Below are 26772 nucleotides of genomic sequence, written 5' to 3' on the forward strand. Positions count from 1 at the left end.
GGAGAAAAAAATCATATTGACCCCAGACTTTTCAATGTTGTACATCACCCTAAAATGACGTTGGGTGACTAAGAGGAGTGTAATTTGTTCCAAAGTTAGAAATTCTTATTTTGTTTTATCTAATGCAATACAATTCATAAAAATGTTCTATATTTTGTAGGCCACTGTATGTTCATAAATGAGGTATTTATGCACAGTTCCTCCAGCTTTTATAAACACACACTTTCTGGCTTGTTTACCGATTGAGTTTGCTGCCACCATGTGTAAACAAGCAAATTATGTGTGAAAGCTTTATGTAGTTTCATCATTGTGTGTATTACATGTACACACAAGCAGCAGTGTGTTTGTAAGGTAGGTGAAGCATGTGTGGGCACTTGTGTAGTCAATGACTTTCAACAATTCACCCTTCGTTTGTCTGTACACTGTGTGTGTTTTGTGTGTTTCTCCATGCCCTAACGTTGTCACTCTCTCCACATGTGTATTTTTACCATGATGCACCTGCTTCTCCACCTCATCTTCACCTTTTCACCTCTGTGCTGTTCGTTCGTTTGGGTGTGGGGCATCCAGCCTCCTAAAAAGAGGTTGGATTATAATCCTGACTACTCCACACATGCTGTGGCACAGGTAAATCTACCTTCCTGTCCATTCATCCGTCTTTCCTTTGCTGTTTGCTTCCTCTATATCTCCATCTTTCTCTTTTCCTTTTGCTTTTTCTCCTGCCCCATCATTTATTTACCAGACAGCAAATGCAAAAAAAAAATGCATACATACTGTTAAAAATTTTTTTTGTTTTTTGTTCATTAGAGAATACAATTTTTTTTTTAAGTTGTAAATAAATTGTTAAAACATGAAAACAAGATTATTGGAGTTATTATTGTTTAACAAGAAAATACAATTTTTGTCTTTCTAATTCAAAATGTCATGTTTAATTCAGTGTGTTACTTGCTATTTCTTTGTAATTAATTGTGAAATTTACTAGCAATTTATGATTGAAAATTGTTTCTACACCAATTTTGTTTCAGTGCATGCTGTACAGGAAAATACTATTTCAATGTTTCCATTTTTATCTATTTATTTGGGGGGGGGGGGGGTTGTAGCTGTTACACTGTAAAAAAATAAGTTTCAAAAAGTTGTTTCAACTTAAAATAATTTGTTACCCCGCTGACTTAATTTTTTTAGTTTAGTCAACTAGAAATTTTAAGATACTTAATGTTAATTTAAGGGACAACTGGAATATTTTAGTTGACTAAACTAAAAAATTTAAGTCAGCTGGGTAACAAATTATTTTAAGATGAAACAACAATTTTTTTTTTTTTTTTACAATGATTACAGCAGTTAGCTACAGCCCCCAAATTTGGCATTCAAGGAGTGCAGATATTTGCCCCAAACACAATGAAATATTTTACTTTTGTGAAACTTTGCTTGTTTTACTCTGGTTGAGTCTGTGTGCTGCTTGATGACACACAATATTTAATAAATAGGCTTCTTATCACTGTAAAAAGTGATAAGTTGACTTAACTTAAAAGAATTGAAGAAACCCGTTGCCTTAAAATTATTAAGTAATTAATAATAAAAAAGTATAAGTTAAGTGAATTGTCAATTGTCACTTAACTTTTTTTATTATTATTATTTACTTAATAATTTTAAGGCAACGGGTTTCCTCCAAGTCAGCGTACCTTTACTAGAAATCTGTGAGAATGTTCAAAATAAATATCTGCTGCATATGTACATTTTGATGTAAACTATACAAAATCAAATACATCTTTTTAATAAAACAAATACAAAACTTAATGTGAAACAATTAGTTGACATATTAAAAGTCACTTTATTTGAGCTTTCCTGGAGTGACACTACTGAAAAATATAGCTAAATAATGAACACCCACCAATACTTTTTCATAACTGCTTTTTTAATTCAGATTGTTCTTTTGTATATTTTATTTTGCTGTCAGATTTACTTCCACTGCTATTTATGTTTTTCATCTTAAAGGGAAAGTTCATCCAAAAATGTAAATGCTGTCATCATTTGCTCACCCTCATGTCATTCCAAACCTGCATGACTTGATCTTTCTAGCAAAACACAAAATAAGACATTTTGAAACATGCTGTTATGGTTCGACTTTGGTTTGACTTCCATTGTATAGACATTAAGACATTTCTTAGAATAAACTAATTTATGTTCCATGGAAAAAAGAAAATTATACAGGTTTGGAATGACATGAGGATACGTAAATGATATAATTTCCCAGGGTTTTTTCTCTTACAGTTTTCCTCTGATGAATGAATGTGTTCATGCGCATGTTTGTGTTGTGATTTTTTTTTTATTACTTGTTATTTTAAAATATGTTGTTTGAGAAGAGTAACGTGCTCACAAGTACTACTGAAATGCATTCTCTCCTGTGCCTGTGAATTGGCTTTTTTATTCATCTTCCTATCTGACCTAGGGTCAGCATCAGTGTGTTAAAAAAACTGTGTTGTCAGTAATTGCTTTCCTTTCTTTTCTCTGATCCAAGTTGCATGGATAAGCCAGAATGAACACCAGAGACTGCTGTATTGTGCTCAGATTTGTTCAAATTCACCCCAGGCTGTGTCAAAGGAAAGGAGGCGTGGCGATCTTGGACAACATAATAGACAGGGCTTCTTGTGACCTGCTGCCACGTGCAGCCTTTCTGGATCTGTACTGTTTTGCTCTCTGGCTTTTGTTGGGCTCTGCTTACTGTGGGGGCCTGGCCCTTTTTATTCTCACAGGAGGTCAAAGTTCATTTTCATAGGCCTTCAAGGTGGGATTGAGAGATGTGGAACCCTTGTCGGTCACGGCTGTTTTTGCGCATGCGGGGGGGGATTTGATTGAAGCGCAGCATGGGAGTGTTACACTTCTTTGTTCCCATGTATCTCACTCTTCTCTTTTGTTGTCTGCTCTCTTTCAGTCATCCCTCTATCTCTCGCCTAACGAACAACCTGACGGGACTTCAAGGTAAGCTTTCCTTTAATTCTTAAAATCAGCTTTACTCATTCAGACTCTTTAATTTCTCAGAGAGATGCCTATTGGATATCCATTGGAGGACAGAACCTGAGCATCCTCAGTCTAATTTAATTTACTCAGGTCTTAAAAGCTCTGCCATGGTTTATTATTTTTTCGCTGTGTGTGTATATATGAATTTGACATCCCATATTGTTGTGTGTATTTGAGTATTAATTGTCCGTACCCCCTACAGATCATCTCTAGCTCAAAAACAATTGCTGTTCATATGGGATCTGTAGAGTACAGAATATGGGAACCCATATTAAAGGACTATTTAATGTGTAGAAGACCCTGTGTTCAGAGTGGCATTGTCAATATAAGTAAAAGAGTAGATTGTCCACTAGCTGTTTCCATTTTCCAAAATGGCATAAATAGCTTAGTCATTTGTATTATACTCTGTTTTTCACAGAAGCATTAAAATTACACAGCTAGTCTCTTAATTGTGTGTTTTTGCCCTTAAATGTTTTATAAAATGTTGCATCAAAGTATTCAGTAATTCTATAAAACTTTAATGTCAGTAATATTGTTTTCCTTTGGTTATTTTATTTCATTATTGATCTGGGATTTTGGGGGATTCTTAGTTCTGCAAGTGACTACAGGAAAAGGCGAAAGTCGGAACCATCTGTCACTCAAGCCAACACAGGAAGTGAGCAGAATGCCAGTCAAGTGTTTTCCCGCCCACTGGACTCCAATAAAGCACAGACACTGAAGAAGCCCACCATACGTTCCTCGCCCTCCTCACCATCCAGACCCAAAGGTAATTTCAGACACACTCAAACTCGAACAGAAGGCTGGACTGATCAAATCTTGTTGAACACATTTAGATTATGCATTATTGTCTAATGACATATTACATTAGCGCTCCATTATTTTTGTGCAGAGGAAATGTTTGATGGATTTGTTCTGTTACCATTCTAACTGTGTTTTGTTTGATTTGTGCCAGAAACCGAAAATACTTCACTTCTCTTGTTCTATCATTAGATCATCGTGGTTATACCTGTGTACAATTTTAGTAGAAGATCATAATTACTTGAGACTGCATATTCTCCTCTTTCTGTCTTAACTGTACTGACAAATTCTCACTAACTGTCACTTTTACTGATACCTGTTTTCTCTCGCTTTGTCATTTTCTGTCAGCTGAGCTCACTAACCAGCTTTCCTGTCTCCTCTTTGTCATGCTGCATTGGATGTTATTTTAATTCACAGCTGGAGACGCTAGTGAGTCACTCTCCTCCTGTATGAGCTCTCCAGGTATGGAGCGCCCTTCCTCTCGTCTCTCCTCAGACTCCCTCACTATCTCCACACCAACCTGGCGTGGCTCCAAGCGCTCCATCTGCTTCAAGAATGGTTGGCAGACAGGCCGACATGAAGCTGCGGAGACTTGGAGTAGCGTTGACGATGAATCTGTCATGACTCCTTCCTCACCACAGCTCAAATCACGCAGCTGTGATAATTTGTTGTCTGACGGACATGGTGCTAGTAATGACGGGAGAGCGTCCACTTCTGTTACTACCACTCGCTCTGAAAGTGCAGGTTCATTGCTTGATGAAGACGCTCCACAGAAGCCTCAAGTAAAAAATCTTACCTCATCTCCCAGGGGACGCCGACATCACCGGCGTAAGATGCCACATGATGCTCCGGGTTTCCTTCAGCTCTACAAGAAAATGCACCACATAGACCGAGAGCAGCTATTGCCCTCAGAGGTGATTCGTTCTGTACGTGCACGAATCCTTGAGCTGGAACGGCTACAGCAACAACAGAGGCACAACCTCCACGGTTGGGCACCTTTCGGCAATGAGGTACCACGACACATGGTCCCAAACCGTATTTCGGAATATGAACAGCTCATCCAGAAATCCAAGTCCATGCCAGACCTTGGTGACGAAAATGCCCCATCAGGCACCACCACACCAGGGTCCTCGAGGGCCAGCAGCTGTCCCAAACGACGCTTTTCTGTGGAATCACTTTTGGAGGAGGAGGGTCCTCCAGAAAGGGCTCGAAGTCCCCCTGAGGGACAGCCAAGACCGGGACCAGACAGCAGTAGCCTGGTGCCCATTCATGGGAAGAACCAGAGGCAGCATCAAGACTACTCAGACAGTGAGCAGGACGCCTGTGCCTCTGAAATGAGTGACATCCACATAGAAGGGTCTTCACTGTGTAGCGAGAGCGACCTAGATCATTGCTCACTTACCTCATCGGAAAGCTTCTTTGGTTCTGGGCAACATCACCATCATGGACATCACCATCATCATGGACACCGTTACCACCGTCACCATCACCTACACCAGAGTGTGGGTCAGAGTCAAGGTTACCAACACCGCCACCTCATCAGCTCTTGTAAGGGTCGCTGTCCGGCATCCTATACACGATTCACCACCATGCTAAAACATGAGCGACAACAGGAAAGGGCTCGGCAGGAGTCCTACCCTGCCGCTACATCTCCACTAGCCCAGCAGTCACCCACTGAATTAGGTCTTTCCAAACTGGCCTTCCTGGTCAGCCCTGTGCCTTTCCGCCGGAAACGAGGCTCCCCGCCGACCCAGCGGCGACATTGCAGAGGCAGTCGGCCAAAATCCAAAACTGCAATTTATGAGGCTTTAGATGCCGCTTTGCAGGACATTTATGACCACATAAGGGTGGAAAGGGGGCAGGGACCAGCAAGGATGCCAGATGATAGCATATTGCGGCGGTTATTGGAGGAGTTGCTACCAGACGTGCCCAAACGTAGCTCCTCCCTATGGGCTCAGAGAGGGTCCGGCTCCCCCTCCTCGCCCCATGTCCACCAGCCTTACCATGGAGCCCACCAATGTGCCTCCTCCCAGCAGCAACACCACCATACAGACGCCTCCAACAACAACCAGCATAATGCTAATGCTAATGTGCACTGCTATTCAGGTGCAGCTAGTTCGCAAGAGTTTTCCTTTTGTTTCGTATGATTATTGCAAAATTCTCATGTCAATACCTCAAACGTTCCCTACCAAAAACATGCAAGTGCTTTTACTTCTTTCTCACCTAAACGGCATACTTTATTATCATGGCACCAAGTGTCCCATTAGGTATTTGGAATATCTTACTATGTATGTAATTATACAATATAGTATATTTAGATTGACTGACTTTTTTTTTTTTTAAGCAGAGTCCTTTGACTTCCTGTGTTCATATATTGAAAAAGAAAGCTTGAACCATAAATAAGGAAGGAGTCAATAGGCCTTTATCACACTTCCGCATTCAAAAAGCGGAAGATTCAAATAGTAGCGTGAAAGAACGTCCGCTGTAGCCTCTATCAATGGCTATGCCCATAGCACGGCATTGTTGTGGATTATTTATGTAGAATTCAGCACATATGTCTTCTAAAGACACAGATCTCAGTTTACAACAATTAATTGAGTATTATGAAACGAAGGAATGTGTTGGCACGATATCCCGATGCGTATTTCGTGACTTAAACAGGAGTGCATGAGCCATACTGTATGTGTATAGGCAATTCTTCACAGTCTGATCACCTTATTTCATTACAGAACAGCGAGAAAACTATACAAACAACGTATCACATTAATAAGCATTAGAATTAGCCAAAGCTTAAAACATTAATTATGACTTAAGGCTGTATAAAAGGATTAAATTAAAGATTTAGGGCAAACTTGTTTTATTAAACATAATGCTCACATTTTTTCATGTGCTGACTTTGATGCAATCCTCTACAATTGCATCAAATTGAAGTTGTTCAAATAAAGAAATATTTCCAGCCCATAGACGATAATTAAAAATAAGTTTGATCATCTTAATCGAGTTATTCTCCGTCATTGCGTGCAATGATTGAATATCGTTACACTGTGAACAAGAGCGGGAGGTTAATCACAATTAATATCATTCAAAATTATACTAAATAATGTTAAAAATAAAATTAAATCAGTCCGAGTATTCCTCAGTAACTTGAGCTGCGTGCTCTTCATTAATCTGACTGGCAACACTGACAGCTGACAGTCGCTCAGATAGGCTAATGTTACACATTAAAATGAAGGATGATATGATGCATGGTATCGGTATAAATACGCAGTTTTTATAAATACGTCTGTTCATTGACAATAAAGCAGGCAGAAATTCCTTTACACTACTAATCGGAGCCGGATGTGACGACACGCGGACTGTGATAAAGGCCTATTCAGTTTTTTGGGACAGTATTTTATTGGACAAAAATCAGTTTTCAATATTTTTGTTCTTCTTAGAGTACATTAGCGTATAGTTAGCTTTAATGCTAAAACAAAAGCTCAAATTATGAATACATGGGAGATTTTATTACATTCTGTTTATTTGCAATGATACGAGTGGAAAAGAAGTATTAGCAGTTCATGGTGCAATAAATGTCTGTCCACTGTATGCATGATGTGTTTTACTGAGCTTAATTTTCCCTTTTGATTTTGTGCCCTTGCCATTGTTTTTTTTATTATTATTATTATTAATATTTATTTATTATTATTTTTTTTTATTTTTTTTTTTATTTGCTGATATATGAAATACTGTTGTAAATACATTTGCTTTCTTTGTATGTACTGTATTTTGTATGTATTTATTAACACATGTTTCCATGATGACATATTTGGACCATTTTTTATGACAAGTGCATGCCATTTTTTTCCCTTATTTTTTAGTTTGACCCTAAATTTGAAATAAATATTTGTATAATTTTTAAATAGTCTCATTTTTCGTTTTGACACAAGTGGAATGCATGTGGTGCCACTACTCACTACTAATAATTTTCTTTCGGTTGACGTTTACTCTGTTTCCACAGATCAGGGCTCTGATACAGGACGTCTCACACCACAAAGTAGAAGACCCCCAGAAAGAGAGGTAGAAATGCTGCTTTTCTCATATCTATTTTTACATGAACTAGTTTTTGTATAATTAGAACAATGTTTTAAAACCTGCAGGGAAAACATCATTGATTAGTGAATAAGTACAAGGCGATCTTAAATCCTGAATCCTTATTGTGCTATGCCATAAATCCCATGCCCCTGTAACCTTCATTTTGGTCAAGGTCTGTATATGGCTTAGCTGTCCATATGTTGGATAGCTGATGGTCTTTTTGCTTGCCTCTTAGGTATCCTCTAAGCAGATGACCTATCTTATATTGTCTTCTCTCCTCCATCAGAAACAGTCTGCCAGGGCTATTTATGATTTTAAAGCTCAGTCTGCCAAGTGAGTATATATAAAGAAATCTGAGAGGCTCTGTCTGGTGCATGTGAATGACATCACAGCATCTCGCTGAATTTGAATTCGCAAAGGGTTGTGTCGGCTTTTTGTTTGTGAAAGTGTGTTTAATTCTACTCTTGTCCATTCAAAGCGTTTTCTTTCATTTTGTTTTGCATTTTCCTTTGTGCAGTTTTTGCTCTTGTGCTCGTTGCATACTAACTTGCTTTGTCAAATTGGTCTCTGCATCAGCAATTCAGCTCTGAGCTCAGTGTCGTTGCATGAAAGTGTCAGCTTGCATGAAAGTCCATGCTAATAAAGCCATTAAAGAATTTAAATTTTCATGAATTTCAGCCTGAAATTTGCATATCAAATTCATTGGGTAATACATTAGAAAAAACAAAGGGTCCCACACATTGTTGTAACTTGCAGATATGTATTAAATAACAGTGTTCCCTATGCCTCAAGAAGAAATGCTCTTAAGTAATTATATTATATTATGTTTGTATTTGGTGAATATTTTCATCTCACCTTGGTTGCATCAGTAGAAAAATAGAAATGTGACTTATACAGAAGATAGATTCAGGTGTGTCCCTGATATACATGTTCTCTTTATTGTATATGTAAAGTTTATGGTCACATATGCATATGTATTGCACATTGCAGGGAACTTTCCTTTAAGAAAGGTGATGCTGTCAACATCATCAGACAGATTGACAGTAACTGGTATGAGGGGGAACACAGAGGACAGATTGGGATTTTCCCCATCTCTTATGTCGAGGTAAATTTTTAGATAACCTATTTTATTCAATTATATGCTGACACATGCTTAATCACATTCCCTCTTGCTTTCTCACTATCTCTCATTTTCTCCTTCAGAAGGTGGCGTCTCCAGAGCGGAAGCAGCCTGTCAGGCCTCCTCCTCCGGCTCAGGTTCGAGAGATGGGAGAGGCCATAGCACGATACAACTTCAATGCTGACACTAACGTGGAGCTTTCTCTTAGAAAGGCAAGTGTAAAGCCCTGCATCACAGCCTACAATCTTACAGTCGTGCACTTTCTATCGCACCCCACCATGAATTGCATATTTAAAGCATGCATGCATGCATGTTTTTGCTGTTGTAGGGGGAGCGAGTGATCCTTCTAAGGAAGGTGGATAAGAATTGGTATGAAGGAAAGATTCCTGGTTCAAACAAGCAGGGCATTTTCCCAGTGTCCTATGTCGATGTGATCAAGGGCTCTCCTTCCAAGAGCTCCAGTCACCAAGGAGACACGCACACATACAGGGCACATAAGGTAAGTCTTTAGCACTGGTTTTGGACCATCACATCCACAAAGTCTGTCCTATGTGTCCAAATAGTTCATAAACCAGTCTCCCTGCTTTCTTTTTCCTTTGCTCAAGCACTATACAGAGTCCTCCCATTTGCAGTGTCTTGACTCTGCCACTAAGACACACCTTCAAACTGTCACTAGCGAATGGCTGTCTCTCACATTGGGTATCTCCACCACTTGCCCATCTTCCTGTGGCAGTCCAGTCCCACCCACCCCTCCTCCATTACCCAGCAATCTACACTACACTGGCACCCAATCCCCTGCTCCACTTGTGCGAAGGTTCACCCCACCACAAAACCTTTCCTCAAAATGCTCCTCTTTTCCTAGCCAAGGACCAATCTCTTCAGAGTCCTCAAATATTTCACTTTATTCCCATGAACATCTCTACAGAGATAAACTGACAGCAATAGATGTTGAACCAGAAACATTCGGTTTACCAGTGAAACGGATCACAGACCAAAATCAAGCTCTGTTAAGAATGGAAAGAAAGGGGAATGATAGTAAAAAGTTCTTAGAAGATATATATGCAAAGGAGCAAAGCTTGAAACAAAAATATAACCCATCCAGGCTAATAAACGAACCTGAGCCGTATGGCGAACCCATGTCGATGCTTCTGAAAAATCAACTCTATAATGAACTTGTATTCCAATTGGCCAATCGATCAAAAACCATGGCTAATCAAGAAGCATTACCTGATAAGCCACTGTCCATCAGTGCAAGCCACAAATCAGAAAATATACTGGATAAACATCATGATATCTATGAGAAAAGGGCTGAGGAGCTGCTGTCAGTCATTTTGAATGAGAAAACAGAGATTTACAGTCCAGTAGCTGTTATAAAATGGGAGGAACTTCCTGAGTTGTACATAAAGGAAGAGGATGATGAAACAAACAACAGATCAGGCTTGGAGACTGTTTCAAAAAAAGAGGTAGAACATGCAGTGTGACAAAAGCATGGTAGTCTGGCTGTGTCAAAACTCTTATAACCTTAAGTTTAACGATACATTTTTAAATTCTGAAAACTTTAAAAAAAAAATATACAAAACATTATTTGCATGTTCATTGACTAAATTAAAGGGGCCATATTAAAGATGTTTTTTTTTTTGTTTTTCTTTGAATTCCACATATGTGACCAGAGGCGTCATGCCCATTCAAAGTGAGGGGGCTACTGCCCTCTCAGATTTTTGAGCCAAGTGGATTTTGAATGCAGCTTCCAAAGGACAAAAATAGCCGAATAATATTTTCTGTATTTCGTACAATCACACCACCGTGATTAAGTTCGCTGGCTGGCACTGAGCCGGAGACAGACGCGTTTTTACAGCACTGCGCAGTATAACCAATCACACACGATGCTGTTGAGCTTATGAATGCCATGACCAATCAGAGGTGTACAGATAAGTCATCGCTAAATTGCCGGTGTTTTCTTCACTTGCTCGCTGACTGAATACATCTTTCTGGCGAATTCTCTCGTTAAAAACAATAAAGTGCAGATGTGTGTATGAATCTGTAAGTAAGACATTAATTTTACAGTGTAAACAGCTTCAGTGATTTTGATGGGAGTTTTTGAGAGTGCTTGAACTCTAGACTGTCAGTGAAAATGTTCTTTGATAATGTAGCTAAATGATCTTTGCTCTCTTTCTGTACAGTGAAAGTGTTATGATAAGTAGCATAACTTACAATGTTTTTATTCGCATTAACTTTCAATGTTAAATTCACATTAAATATAAAGTCAGACGTATTAAAAATATATGATGGCATGACACCCAGCTGTTACTTAAGTAAACAGACAGGTTTTTATGCATAGTTAATAGACTACATATAGGCTACTTTGACCATCGGCCACTATAGATCAACTAACATTATTTATAAAGATGAGAATCAAGATATTTCATGATATAGTTAATGCGTTTGGGAATGTTTAGAATAAAAAGGAAAAAAAAATAACACAACATACGTGCTATTGTGGCTGCTGTGTGTCACATGACGACCCCCCCACCCACCCCCACTCATGCCCCCTCAGAAATAATGAGTGCATTATTATGTAATATGCCCACTCCGTGATTATAACGTTCTGTTATATTATAAGCATATGCTGCAGTTATTGTTGTCTGCTGCTTAAAATGCTCAAGCACTTTAAAGATGGATTCTTATTGGCTGTTAATGTTTTTGTCATTCATAAGTTAAACAAAAAAGAAACTGATTTCAGCTATATTGATTTCAGCTATATTGTTCTTCTGCTGTTATTCTTATAGCTGTGGTGTGGACTTCCCAATTCTTATAAAATTAGAATGATTATTAAAACCTTAGTTATTGTTACAGTTATTGTCCTTGGTGTGAACAGACTTGTAAAAGACATAAGAAACAATGGTTACTTGTGGGTTGCAGGTTTTAAGAAGGGTCCAGTATAGCTTAGAAACATTTACATTTACATTTACATTTATGCATTTAGCAGACGCTTTTATCCAAAGCGACTTGCATTGTATTCAAGTTACAGTTTTTTTTACATTTTATCAGATCTGGCTTTCCCTGGGAATCGAACCCATGACCTTGGCGTTGCTAGCGCCATGCTCTACTATTTGAGCTACAGGAAAGCTAAAAAAAGAAAGGTTTATGAAGTGGTGTCTAGATCACATTTTGGCTTAAAAAAAGAATAGGGGAAAAAGGTCTGCTATTAGGAAACACAAGATTTACAGATTTCATATTTATTTTCAGGGCAATAGAGCTTACCTTACCCCTCAATTTCTCTTTACCACAGTGTTTAATAGAGTCTCATTCTCATTATTGTAAAAAACAGGTGTTGATATGCAAACTGATGGTTACATAGTAAAGATTTCTGAACAGAAATATATATACCTCAATCCTATTTCAAAAGATCAAGGAAAATCCTGTTTACTATGATATGGCCCCTTTAATAGTCTTTCTCACACTAGTTGTGTGTGTAACTTTGACAATCTAGTTCAAAGTTGTAGTTGAACAGCTCTGTCTTTCTCTTTGCCAGGCTGACTCCTCCTCCATCACTCCATCTCTTTCATTCTCCACCTCCCCTATGCCTAAGTCCTCCCTTACTCTCTCTTCCACTAGTTTGTCTCCACCACACAATGAATCATCTGCCTCTGCTGTTCACTATTGTCCACCATCTGCTTCCAAAGCTTCTCCATGTCCTCCTCCTTCTATTCCTCTTGCTTCATATCTTCCTTTGGTGCTCTATTCCTCCTCTGTCCACCAAACCTCAGTTGTTTCTTCTACTTCAGACTCTCCTCTCCCTCCATTATCTCTCTCCACTCCTCCTCCCTCACCTCCTCTGTCTCCTCCAAACTCCCTAATCCCTCTTCCTCCTCCTCCTTCATCGACTCTCAATAATCCTACTCCTTTGCCTTCTTCTTTCCCTTCTAATTATCATTCATCTTCTTCTGTCCTCCCTCAGCTTCCAACTTCCGGTCCCATTCTCTCAAATATCCCTTCCTCCCAATCTCCTTCTCCTCCCTCCTCTCCACATATCTCCCCAATCCCTCCATCTCCTCCTTCATCTCCTATTCCTTCTTTGCATCCTCCTCTTTATTCCTCCTGCCAACCTCTTCTACCAACTATTCCGGCCTCTCCACTCTCCACTCCCTCTCCTCCTCCATCTTCTTCAGACCACATCCCATCTCCTCCCATGTCTCCTCCACTCCTCACCTCTCCTCCTCCCTCCTCTGTGCCTGTAGTCTCCACTCAGCCCTCTCCATCCATCCCTCCATCCACTCCCTCTATTCCTCCTCTCTCCCCACATTCACAGCCTCGTTCTCCTAAGACTAAGGTAATAAGAATGAACAAAACAATGTATTCAGGGCTGCTGTGTGTTGCATGTACTTGTGTACTTATGTACAACCTGTAATGTTTTCAACATTAAACAAACATTAAAAGTAAGATCATAGGGGGATATGAACTTTAACCCTCAGGGAGAAAACAACCGGCTTGTGTTGCAGTAGAAGTATTAATTTGACACAATGACATGGGTTTTAAGTAAGTCTAGTGGGTCTAGTAAGTCATGGGTCTTAAAGGGCTAGTTGACCCCAAAATAAACATTTTGTTTTTATTTATTTATGCATCCTCATATTGTTCCAAACCACCAATAGAATATCAACCTGCCACGCTGTTCCTGATGAGAAGAGCCAAGCTGGGACATATGAACCACTTTTATGGTGCCTTTATGGTGTTTTCTGTTTGCCATGCAAAATATATCAATACAATATCAATTATCAATTGATTGATTTATATATCTTTATTGACTGATATTGGATATTTAAATGTGCATACTGAATTTAGAGAAATAATTTTGATAGCTAAATTCACTTTACAATGATTAATGGTTGTTGTAGTGTTTATTTTTGATTAATTGAGACAAAACAGTATATAATCTAATATTAGCAATTTATTGGTAATCAGTCATAACATACAGTGACATAATTGCTGATTTTTTTTACTGTGACATACTGTGACATAACATACTGATTTTTCAGAATCAGACAGGATTTTAATATCTGTGCATCCTTGCTTTTCTGTCCTTTATTACAGCTAGTGGTTACTGTGACTTTTTTTATTGCAAGATATATGACCATTTTTATATTTATATAATATTTATATTTAATATAATTCCATTATTTTAAATATGGCATTTATTAATAGTGTGAGTGAGAAGGGTGGGGTTTTATATGTATAACTATGTCTCTTACTTCCCCAAATTTGGACTGTAGTTATCATAACCTTCAAGACTCTGGAATGACTAAACTGAAATAGAATTAACATTGGTACTGAGATTAAGAGAATGGGGTTGTAAATAACACTGAGATGGATTTTTTTGGATGAGCGTGCTGATCTCTGATTGGTTGCCTTGAATTTGATTCTTGCAGACAGTTTATAGGCAGGAAGTGGTGGTTGAGGGTAAGCCACCTCGTAGCCCCATTTCCACCAGGAGGCGCTGTTTATCTCCCTGTTTATCACCCAGTAGAGCAAGAAGGGTAGGATGGAGTGTGCTGTGACACTAGCAGCGGTGCAGACTGGGAAATTAAGTCTTTTCTAATGCTTTTTATAGTTCTCTGGTCGCATCCTGGGTGGATTTCCTCTTTGTGTGTATTGTAACACAATAGGTCTTCTCTAAGCTCTGTGATGACGATGAAGACACACTAAATGACTTCCAGTGCCTGGATTTGGCATGATATTCTGACACCTTAAAGTCTTACATGTACACCATACTGATGCTTTCCTCTCTCCCTCTCTCAGAAGTTGATGCAGGATTCTCAGCATTCAGGTGGTGAACCGTAAGTACAGTTTTCATTGTTATTTTTCACACTTGTTATTTTGTTTATTCACTGTCTGAACATAAACAGTACATTGAAAAAAATATATATACATATACTTTTATATATACTTTTATAAAATATTATAAAATATTTTTTATTTTTTATTTTTTTTTCAATTAAGCTTCCAAGCTGTGTACAACTATGTGCCTCGTAATGAGGATGAGCTGGAGCTGAAGGAAGGGGACGTTATTGATGTCATCGAAAAATGTGATGATGGTTGGTTTGTAGGTAAGTTTTTTTTTTTTTTTTTTTTTTTTTTTTTTTTTTTAGTTATTACAGCACTTCTGCAAATGGTTTATACTTTTTAATAAATGAGACTACTCAATATGACTTAATAAATTAAATGTGTACACTACCATAAAAATGTTTATTTATTTAATTTTTTTAATTAATGCTGTTATTTAGCAAGGAACACTCATAAAATTGATTTTATATATATATATATATATATATATATATATATATATATATATATATATATATAAACTGAAAAAGAAAGACTTTCTATTCATCAAAGAATCCTGAAAAAGTAAAATATTTCATGGTTTCCACCGAAGTATTAAGCAGCACAACTGTTGTCAACATTGATAATAATAATAATAATAAGTACTTAAGAACCAAATCAACATATTAGTATGAAGAAAGATCATGTGACAATGAAGACTGGAGTAGTGGCTTCTAAAACTTCGACTTTGCCATCACAGGAAGAAATTGCATTTTAAAATATATTGAAATAGAAAACAGCTATTTTGAATTGTAGTAATTTGTCACAATATTACTCATTTTACTGTATTTTTGATCAAATAAATGCAGCTTTGGTGAGTATGTAAGTAATACAAGTGTATATAAGTGTTCTTAAAAAAAAAAATCAAATAAATTAATGCATGATTCGAGTTAGTTTTTTCTTTTTTAATTTTAACTTTAACTATACAATAATGTTTGACCAAATAATGTGATTGACCAATCAGAATCAAGTATCCCAAAGTGCCATGTAATTATAAAAATGTACAATGTACATTATCATCTTTTATGCATTATACAATGTAATCATGCTTGTATTGCTTTGCTGATAGTCTGCTGTTGTTTTTTTAGGTACCTCTCGGAGAACCAGGTTATTTGGAACGTTCCCAGGAAACTATGTTAAACTGCTTTAACAAAACGGAAACAATGGCACAAATACGGCCACTCCAGTGCCTACTGCGTAGGGCCAACAAGGCACCTCACCTTTGAGAAAGTGTGTGTGTGTCCATATTCATTGTGTGTCGTATTCATTCATTCATTCATTCATTCATATGAGTGTGTTCACAACCACAACCGTTTTAGTTCTGCCATGTCCACACAGACAAACCACTGAAGTTTATTTCACTTTGAGCACTTTGTTTTTGTGCCATCACACAGTCTCCTTGCTGTTCCTCCATCTGCTATTCTGACAGCAGCACATTCATCAATGTATTTCCTGTTATTTTGACATTTTGTTATTTTCCAGGATGCACTAGCTCAGAGTTATTATGGTGAGGATCCAGACAGCCACGGTATTGAGTGAGGTCAGTAGATCAGTATAAATGGTAGACACATGGAAAAGTGTGTCTGAGAAGAAACCTCGGGCATCAGTGTTCAACTGAGTGTGTTTGTGTGTGTGTGCATGTTTATGTGGTTTATGAGGACACAAATTTGTATAATGACATGGGTATGACAGAGGTATTACAATATGAAGGTGGTTTATGAGGACACTGCCTAGGTCCCCGTAATTCAAAAGGCTTAAAAAACATACTAAATGGTGTTTTTTTGAAAATCTGAAAATGCACAAAGTCTCCTGTGAGGGCTAAGTTTAGGTGTAGGGTTGGTGTAGGGCAATAGCACACACAGTTTGTTCAGTATAAAAACCATTACGCCTATGGAGAGTCCCCATAAACCACAAAAACCAACATGTGTGTGTGAGTGAGCGAGTGAGTGAGAGAGTGAGTATTGTGTATTAAACAGTTCAAAGTTAATAGCAATTATTATACAATAGCTGGTTATAGATGAGGATGGATCGTTTTATTAAAATGAGCAAAAGGTGATATCATAGACGATTATGAAATTGCTCATTCCCCTTGTGTGTGGCCAAAATAAATAAGTGATAGGAACAGATGTGTTTTAAACAATTATTGCATAGGTAACAATTATACTTTTGCCATACAGAATTACAAAATAACTGTCATGGAGCAATTTTGCTATTTTTGAAGTGGCAATCATTCATATAGGATAATGTTCGTATAATAATCAGTGCATTGTGGGTATTTGTATAAGTTGTCTTTAAAAGAAAGTGCATTGACATTCTGGAAAGTAAAGATGCTTTTATGGAATTTGGTAACATATTTGATTAGTGAACTTTTTTCTAATGTTTACATGCTAATTTTATGAACGGACTGAGTTTTAGAATTGTACACCAGGTGTCAGTGAACCACCTGACTTTAATACAGAAAAAAAAAAAACATGTAAATCAAGATTAAATCATTGCTTGTTTTAGTAATGAATGGCAACAATGTTTCAATAACAAGGTGAGCCTGCTATGATGTTGAAATTTTTTATTTGTTAACCTAAATTAACTAATTTATCTAAAACCTTATCATTTCAATTTTGTTTTTGTTTTTTAAGTTTGATCTCTGATATAAAACTTAAATGATGTAATGTATCTGCCACGTTTTTCATGAGATTCACTCTTTTAAAATTGCATCATATAACGCAATAGAGAGAGCTGTTGGTTTTTGATGAATGTTTGTATGCTTGTCTGTTTAGTTTTTCGAAGGATTTGTATATCAGTATTTTCTGCACTAAGTGTATCACTTGTTGTGTTCTCATCTGAAAGCATAAAGCTTCTGTTGCATCGGCTTTTACATGTATGTATATTCAGTATATGGAAAAGTGTCTATGAATTTCACAGACAGCAGAGCAATCTTAAAGCACCTTAAACATTTATTAGTTCTATTATTTTTTTCTTTAAAGTTGAAGTGTGTAAGAATGTGAGTAATAAAATATTGTCTCCTTTCGTAGCTTAATATGCAGGAACAACTGTAAACTGTAAACCATTCATAGGTTGAATAATTTATAGTTTTGTTCATTTGAGCACAATCAATGGTTTGAGTGTTTGGGGCGGGACTTTCTGTTTGCCTGACCAATGGCAGATGGGAAGTGTTTGGAAACCTGTTTGAAAACAATTGCAATTATGTTTGATGACACAGAAATTACACACTTGAGCTTTAAATGTTTTAATCACACTGTTTGCATTTTCCAGCTCCACTGCTGTGTTTGCTGATTCTTTATATGTCCTTTTGTATTGTACCGTACATGAGATTCACTACATTATAAAGCCCTTCCTTTCTCCTTTCCACTTTTGGTTTCTTTCATCAGTTTTAGTCCTTAATATTTCATCCCATGTGCCAAATTTATTCTTCAACTACTTTGGTGCAAAAAAGAAAGAAATTGTATGCAAAAAAATAGGCAAAGAGCATTTTTGGGGACTAATAAAGGACTTTCTTCAGCACAGGATGGAGACTGGTGCACACTCTGGTCACTGTTTGCAAACTACTGTCCTCAACTAAAGACAGTGGACTTTTTTGGAAGATATTTTTGCCTTTTTCCGTATAGCCTTTTGACTGAACAACCTATAGTGTTATTTGATGTGTGTGCTTGATGAGCTGGTGAGCTTGAGAGAATCCAGTTTAACCTGCTCACTTTCAAATAAAGCTTTCTCTCTCTCTCCCTCTCTTTCGTTCTTTATCTTTCTCCCTCTTTCTCTGGTCTTTTGTTTTGTTCTAAATCCAATAAATTTCTGCTCTGTTATTTGAGCCTCTCTGTTTATCGTTGCTTCTGGTTCTGAGATCTAAACACTGTGGGATTGTAATTTTTATATTCATTTCAAGTATTTTGCAACCTTTTTAGTTTTGTCCTTGCACCAAAAAAAAAACAACAACAACAAAGCAATTGATATTTATTGAAAAGCAACAGGCAAACTTAAGAAAATCATTTCATTAATGGACGTTTAGTAGTTTTTAGTATTAATGTTTTTGTTTGTAGTTTACATTCAGTTACGTTTTTGTTTATGTTTTTGTAGTTACCAAGGCTGCATTTATTTGATGATAAATGCAGCAAATACAATTTTATAGTGAAATATTATTACACAACTATTTTGTATTTTAATATATTTTAAAATGTAATTCATTCCTATGATTCAAAGCTAAATTGTCAGCAGCCATAACTGCGGTCTTTAATGTCATATAATTCTGAAGAAATCACCTATTATGATGAAATTATTATCAGTATATTCTTATTATAATTTTTATGCTGCTTAATATTTTTTGTGGAAAGAGTGATATATTTTTTTTCAGGAATCTTTATGAATAGAAAGTTCAAAAGAACAATATTTACTTAAAAATGGAAAAGTCTTTAATGTCACGTTTGATTGACTTAATGCTGAATATGAGTATTCATTTCTGTGAACTGTTAACACACAGGTCAAGCTTTTAGTTTAAACGTTTTTTAGTTTTTTGTAGCCAAAAAAAAAAAAAGGGAAAAGTATCTGATTTACTGTCAATGACTTTTATTCTGTTTGGCCATATCCCGAAAACCTTTTATGGAATAAATCAGTCAGGCCTGTTGAAATCTGATTTCTGGCAATGTCTTTGGGGTTACATTGTTACGCTGTTGTTAAAGCTGAATATAAATGTATTATAATAAAGTTCAGTAGTTTATTTTTATGTATATTGAAAAAGGACTGAATCAAAAAATTTAGGAATGGACCAGATAAGATGAGAGGAGAAGGAAGCCCAACTGTCTGTGTCAGAGAAAAGCAATGGAAGGAATCAGAGAAGAGTTTACATTTGGATCCATGTCTGCTGCCTTGAGTTTATAATTACTACAGATTGGAAGAAAAAAATTAGGCCACATGAGAAGATAAGATGTAAAAATGAGAGAAACTGAACAGGGCTTTTCTTAGGGAAGTCGTGGCCTAAGGGTTAGAGAGTTGGACTCGTAATCCAAAGGTTGCGAGTTCGAGTCTCAGGCCCGCAGGGATTGTAGGTGGGGGGAGTGAATATACAGCGCTCTCTCCACCCTCAATACCACGACTGAGGTGCCCTTGAGCAACTGCTCCCTGGGCGCCGCAGCATAAATGGCTGCCCACTGCTCCGGGTGTGTGTTCACATGTGTGTGTGTTCACTGCTGTGTGTGTGCACTTTGAATGGGTTAAATACAGAGCACAAATTCATACATGGCTGTATGTCACGTCACTTTCACTTAACTAAATGTGCAGTACAATGAGATCCAGATTGGTAATAGAAGAATGTTCCTGTGAGACTTCACAAGCCTCCACTTTGTTCACTCACCAAATAAGGGCAGAAGCAGTGTGTCCTCTCTCCAGGCCCATACAAGCAGGACCAGAGCAGGCAGCTGAGTCCTCCTTCTCTGGCAGCTGTGTGTTTCTTTGTTTTCATTCTTATATTAGCAGAATTAGCAGACAGACAGCCGGACAGATAGATAGATGTATCATTTTTAGACAATTCAAAATTTTTACACGTTTGTGTTGGGTGGAAATGAGCTTGGACATTCTGGACATTTTCTTTGTCCAATCTCTTCATTTAAACTGGAAGTAAAATGTATAAAAAAGGCTTGGCATGCTGACATTAATGTATCATTCTGATATCAAATTGAGGTTGTTAAGATTGGTGATGTGATAAAACAGATTAAGATGTAAATGGAGAGAAAGTGGCACATAAATGTAGTGACAGACAGAGGGAAGAGTATTTTGAAAAAGAAAAAAGAGAGAGAAAGATAGCCCTCACTCTGGAGGAGTGGTCTTCCCTCTCCTCTAAAGGATTCCGAGCTGAATTCTCCATCTCACTCGAGACACACACACACACACACACCTGCTGTGGATATGCCGTTCACTGTTGAGCTCGATGGACCCGCACCGTGGGGCTTTCGACTTATTGGAGGACGGGACTTTAGCCAACCCCTCACCGTGGCCAAAGTGAGTGTGTGTGTGTGTGTGTGGAGATTTACCAGTTTAGGATTTAATTGAGTTGTAATTCACTGAAAAACAGAAGTGTGATGTGTGTTATAAAGAACTTTCTTTCACATGTCCATAAGGGCATTCGACTCATTTACAGAAATAGCATCTTACATCACCAATACAGATATAAAAAATACACTTAATCAGACAGCAGACATGACTGTTGAATCACTGATCGGTTTTAGAAAGTGCGTTGGCCTGTATGAATTATTTTTCTCATTGATTGTGTATTTATGTTGATAAGTTATACAAATATAAAAAATTTAAATAAATGTAAAAATGTATTTCCTTAGAAAAGGAAAACAATATGATAACATATAATAATAATAATAAGAATTATTATTATTATTATTATATGGACATATCTATGTAAATAAATACAGAAATAAAGGACATTTCACAGTGCCTTACAATAAATACTGATAAAGAATTAATAAAATCCATAAAACAGGGTGTGTAAAAGAAAATAAACACGGCAATTTGATAACAAAACTGTATACAAAACAATCTGGCATGAACTGAGGATTGCAGTATGTCATCCCTTATAAAGAGAATGTTTTATGGGGGAGAACAATGGCTATCCTCGTGCTCTATTTATGTGTGTAGCTAAAATTGTTGATGAATCATTGACACTGGAACTAACATTTGGATCCTCGCACCTGTTGTGGCAGTGGATTTGTGTATTCTACATCTAAACAAATGTCAGAGAGAGTCCAAAAGAGAGAGAAAGAGAGATAGGAGCACAGACTGATTCAAACAGCTCTGTTGTTGGTGGTGGTGTTGTTTTGTTGTTGTTTTTTTTTTTTTGGAGGAATATCCTGGTTGTTCTTATCCAAACTGAGGCTGAGGCTTATTTTGCCAAACACTCATAGAATAAGCCTTTCAAAAAAAGCTTCTTAAAATTCATGTGATGTAATGAAAACTGAAACTTCACATGATGATCTAGATGCATTCAAAACATAAAATAGATTAAAATAAAAAAGTATTGTTTAAATAACTTTTACTATGTTAAAAGGGTTACAACCTATTACATGATCAAAAGTCCAGTATTGAAATACACAATGAAGTTATTGTGCTGATCTGTTTGCACAGAGGTTTTATGCCTCTGTTCTTTGTGCAGCTCTAGTTTTGGATTTCTACTTTGCTTTAATGAGATTTCACACTTGGAACATTCTCTACTCACTCTGCGGTTCAGCATGACACTGTTACTTAATCTCAACATCTCGCAGCCATTTTTGGTCAAACACCCTCCTGTCCTCTGTCTCTGGGCCTTGGGAGTTGTTTTTACTTACTTCTAGGACTGTAACCTGGACTTTATTAATCAAAGTATTAATCAAAGTGTTTGGAAAACAGCCCTGTTTTACCAGCAGCAGGTTGTTGGACTGTAACCAAAATTTGAGAATGGGATTTTTTTAGGCCTCAGAAATGACAATAAACAATGTGGAACTGCTTCATGGAGAATTTTTTATATATCTGTTTAGTTCAAGTGGATTCTATAAACCGAGAGTCAACTTAACAAGTTTAAAAAAACTGGATGACATAAAACTGCATAGACATTACAAAATGTTGTTTATGTTTAAAACAGGCTTGATATATTTATGCAGTTGTACTTCTGAACAAGATTGAAAACAGACAAAAATACTGAATACAAATCTTTGTTTTGCATTGTGAAAGTCATCTAGATTGTGTCTGTTCTGCTCTGTTAGTGGAGCAAATGTTTTCTAGTAGACTATATTTTAGTTCTGAGCATATAAAGTATAAAAGTACTCATGCATTTAAAAATCAAATTAAAAACAAAGCCGCTCTGCGGTACTAAAAGTACATCTGGGATGAATGGATAAGAGACTATAAGAAACATATTGAGGTTCTTGATCCTTTGTTCTGCTGATAAAGAGCTTACTGTAGGACTCAGGATCTGATCTGTTTCCAAACCAGTTCCACAACCCCACTGCACCCAGAATGCCTTATGATAAATTAACGATATGATGGATGCACCTTGGTTCTTATAGCATTATACATGCCATTCTGCTCATGTAATGAAAGTCAAATAATGCAGTGCATGTGCATTTTCATATAATTCTTCTCCAGCGATTCGCGCTGATAACAGCAGGACTGCAGAGCTTCTCTGGAGACTGTTATTTTCCCCAGCATGTTTACTGTGGAGAATAGTTGACATGGGTGCACATACCAATGACAAGGACTTACACATACACATTCAGACACACACAGAGAGAGAGAGAGAGAGAGAGAGCGAGAGAGACATACTGGTTTCCATGTTTTAAGGGGACATATGGACGTAATGGATTTTCTACTGTATAAACTGCATTTGAAGAGTTCAGATGCAAAAGCCTCTAAGTGCCAATAAAATTTGTATTTTTATCAGGCTCCTATGTGTAGGTTCAGTAGTTTCACTTTAATGGCAATGAATCTTTTCATTGCCATTAAAGTGAAATAACTGAACATAAACATAGGAGCCTGATAAAAAAAATACTGAGATGATTGACTGAGTTGAAATACTGAGCCTGAGATGAAATGATAATCTTAGAAGAAAATTTCAAAGGGCACTTATAGGCTTTTGCATCTGAACTCTTCATTTTCTATCCCCATACCCTCGCCCACCCCTAAACTTACCCCTCACACAAAGCTTTCTGCATTTTTAGATTTTCAGAACACTTAATTCTGTATTATTTATAAGCTGTTTTACTAATGGGGACTAAAATGTACCCATAAGGTCAAGATTTACTAGTATTACTATCCTTGTGGCAACTTCTGGTCCCCATAACACAGGGAATACCAGGTACTCGCACACAAACACATTATTGGAAGAGTTTACCAAACAATTTTGTTAGCATTTACCTTTATGTTGTTCCAGCCGTGTATGTGGGTCAATGAAAAGAGGAAAAGAAAATCTAGCAAATCTAAACTGAGCAAAAATATGCTATTTGGTCCTGTTGCTGACATGGCCAAAAATTAAATCTTGAAATATTGCTATTCTAAAAAGCCTTTTGCTTGCTAATAAAAGAATTATCAATAAGAGTTAATTGAAGAAGAAGAAAAAAAGAAGATGAAGAAGAGGAGGACGAAGAAGAATATACTTTTTAAACATACTTTACTTATATTTTTGTATATTAAACATCAGTAAGAGCTGATATTGGAGCTTTGCCATTTGCTAACACTTTCAGTTGGCTCCTGCTTATGTTGTCTACCTTTTTGTGTTTTCAGATATCACCAGGAAGTAAAGCTTCCAGAGTCAACCTCTCTCCTGGAGACATCATCTTAGCGATAGATGGGGTTTCTGCAGAAAACATGATGCACTCTGAGGCTCAGAATCTAATCAAGGATGCCACCTATCAGCTCACACTTACCGTAGAGAGGTCAGAGGTCACCTTTAGGTCCATATTAATGTGCTTGAGTAGAACTTGCTGGACAGCAGCACATAAGATTGCACACTGCACCACATAAAATGGTAGTTGATGAGCATTAGCTTTATTAAGTTTTGGGGTTTTGAATGTATTTGAATAATTATAAACAGACCAAAGGTCTGGAAAAGCAAGAAATAATTAAAAAAGTGATCATATTATTGTTTTGCAGACCAGAGACTAAGCTGTGGTCACCAAATCTCACTGAACAAAACAAAAGCCATTCATTTAAAATTAACCTAGAGGCAGAGAGACAAGTATGTGTCTTCTTATTTTATGTATGATGTCCATCTGTATCATGTGGTTTGATATGATCTAAAGCTTATAATTTTGCCTGACAGGAGTACAGACCAATAGGAACAGGCCATAATCGAAAGGCTTCACCCTTTGTGGCCGCAGCCAACATCGATGAAACACACCAGGTGGTGAGCCCAACCTACAACTCCCCTATTGGCCTTTACTCTTCAGGCAATATCCAGGACGCCTTACAAGGGCAACTCAAGGGCCTCATCCATAACAAATCAGAAAGGTGAATGTTCCACATTTCATATCTGAACCAGAACTCAATCTAGCAAATCCTTCTAGTTAATGATCAGAACATGGGTGTTTTTGTATTGTCATATAGCGCTGAGCTGATCAGGAATCACTGCTCTGTTATCGTTGTTTATTGAAATATAACTAGTTTGATTCTACATTGAAATTATGTGTGTGTAGTCCGAGGAAACTTAACAATATAGAGGAGTCCGAAGTATATCAGATGCTGCAAAGAGATCAAGAGGAGGATGAACCCCATGAACCGCGACAGTCGGGATCCTTTAAAGCATTACAGAGCTTTATTGACAGTGAGGGTAAGACAATATTGCATTATTGTTCAATATTATAAAATAATACATTAAATGAATATTGAAATATTTTCTGACCTATTTTAGGTGTCATTAAGAGAAAATTGTCAGTTTCTGCTCTGAATAGATAGAGCACATGCAAACAAATATTAGAACTGCAATGCTTAGGGTACCTACATTACTCCAAAATCTGCAACTGGATTGGATTCATTCAGGTTTACAAAATGTAAACATAACTGATACTGGGATTCAGATCTTTTTGTTTGACAGGTACACGTCCATTAGTGACAAGGAAAGTCCGTGCTCCTATGACCAAGTCATCTGCTCCTGCGGGGAACTTGCACAAGCTACCAATGTGTGATAAGTGTGGTAACGGCATAATGTAAGTTATGGAAGTTCATTTTTATTCAGGAATTAAGAACGTTAAATTTATCTCTAGGGCTATCTCTGACTGGTTCTGTCTGTCTGTTTTCTCAGTGGGACGGTTGTGAAGGTTCAGGATAAGTTTCGTCATCCGGACTGTTTTGTGTGCGCTGAATGTGAAGAAAACCTAAAGCAGAAAGGATACTACTTTATAGATGATGAGCTATACTGTGAAACCCACGCTCATGCCAGGGCAAAACCTCCTGAGAGTCCAGACCTTTGACCTTCTCGTTGTTCTTTTGATTACATGAGGGCACAAACGACAAGTCAACTACTCAGTGCATGAACATCTTGTTTTAACCACAGGCATAAAGTTTTACCACAATTTATGCACAATCATGTCAAGCAGATATCTGAAAGACACATTTATGAATAGTGCATTGTTGTGTCATGTGTGATGGGATGCAGTATTTTGCACTTACTTTATAGGAATAGGATGTGTTGACTGAAATATGTTTGTATGAATAAAGGTTTTGTTTTTGGAGAATCATAATATCTCTTATCAGGTGTGTTTGAGCCGTAAAGGAGAGCATTTTCCAGACACATGCAACATAATGTCCAGCGAGACTCAGAACAAGTAGTTTAGTGTCTTTACATCACTGCCGTCATGTTTGATGTGCCTGCAGGTCACAGGAAGAAAATAGGCTAAGTCAAGAGTTAAGTAAGCATTTATTCATTTCAATTCTGAATTCCTTATTGTCCATCTGTCATCACTTGTAAAGAAAGCTTCTTTGTCATTTTACTGCCACCTGGAATGATGTAGTGTCCTGCCAAATATCATAAATACCAACAAATAACATATTCTTTAAGCTTAAAATTTTTTTTTTAAACATTTTCACCCAAGTGAAATTTACCTTATTTTTATTTATTCTGTTTTCTTCATTCATCACATATAATATATTTTTACCTCAATCATCCCCTTCACTTCTGTTCACTTCTAAAATCTTCAAAAAATTTAAAAAAATAAAAAGGTCACGAGGCGTCGTAGACTACTGCAGTGACGCTAACCGCACGAGAGGAGACTAGCATGTTACCATAGTTACACTCAAATTAATGTAGGCCGAAATATGAGTTGAAGCAAGAAACCCATTATCAAAGTGTTTTCCACTTCGCGGTAATGTATTTTTTCACCCACAAATAGCAACAGGATAACCTAATGAGG

The 26772-nt window shown here is 37.1% G+C and overlaps 2 protein-coding genes across 13 annotated transcripts in view; both read left to right on the forward strand.

Annotated features, from left to right (window-relative positions):
- The window catches only part of LOC306874032 (sorbin and SH3 domain-containing protein 2-like), a 59800-nt gene extending 41087 nt beyond the window's left edge, over positions 1-18713 (forward strand). For 9 of the 12 annotated variants that reach the window (XM_079423700.1, XM_079423704.1, XM_079423702.1 and 6 more), the window contains 11 exons: positions 568-624; positions 2927-2973; positions 3603-3778; positions 7811-7869; positions 8171-8217; positions 8875-8989; positions 9088-9216; positions 9333-9503; positions 14798-14835; positions 14999-15105; positions 15970-18713. In XM_079423700.1, the coding sequence (XP_079279826.1) occupies positions 568-624; positions 2927-2973; positions 3603-3778; positions 7811-7869; positions 8171-8217; positions 8875-8989; positions 9088-9216; positions 9333-9503; positions 14798-14835; positions 14999-15105; positions 15970-16031 (1008 nt within the window). In that variant the 3' untranslated portion in view covers positions 16032-18713. Of the gene's footprint in view, positions 1-567; positions 625-2926; positions 2974-3602; positions 3779-4227; positions 5917-7810; positions 7870-8119; positions 8218-8874; positions 8990-9087; positions 9217-9332; positions 9504-14797; positions 14836-14998; positions 15106-15969 lie in introns of all 12 variants that reach the window. The other 3 variants (XM_079423706.1, XM_079423707.1, XM_079423696.1) reach the window with 2 other exon arrangements.
- A 2041-nt stretch (positions 18714-20754) lies between these two features.
- On the forward strand, positions 20755-26101 carry LOC306873409 (PDZ and LIM domain protein 3-like). The gene is made up of 7 exons (XM_079422676.1): positions 20755-20884; positions 24149-24300; positions 24518-24602; positions 24687-24874; positions 25060-25193; positions 25458-25569; positions 25665-26101. The coding sequence occupies exons 1-7, from the start codon at positions 20792-20794 to the stop codon at positions 25831-25833; spliced, it is 933 nt and encodes a 310-aa protein (XP_079278802.1). The 5' UTR covers positions 20755-20791; the 3' UTR covers positions 25834-26101.
- The last annotated feature ends 671 nt before the right edge of the window (positions 26102-26772 follow it).

The sequence above is a fragment of the Barbus barbus genome (assembly GCF_936440315.1).
Source record: "Barbus barbus genome assembly, chromosome: 8".
Taxonomy (NCBI): domain Eukaryota; kingdom Metazoa; phylum Chordata; class Actinopteri; order Cypriniformes; family Cyprinidae; genus Barbus; species Barbus barbus.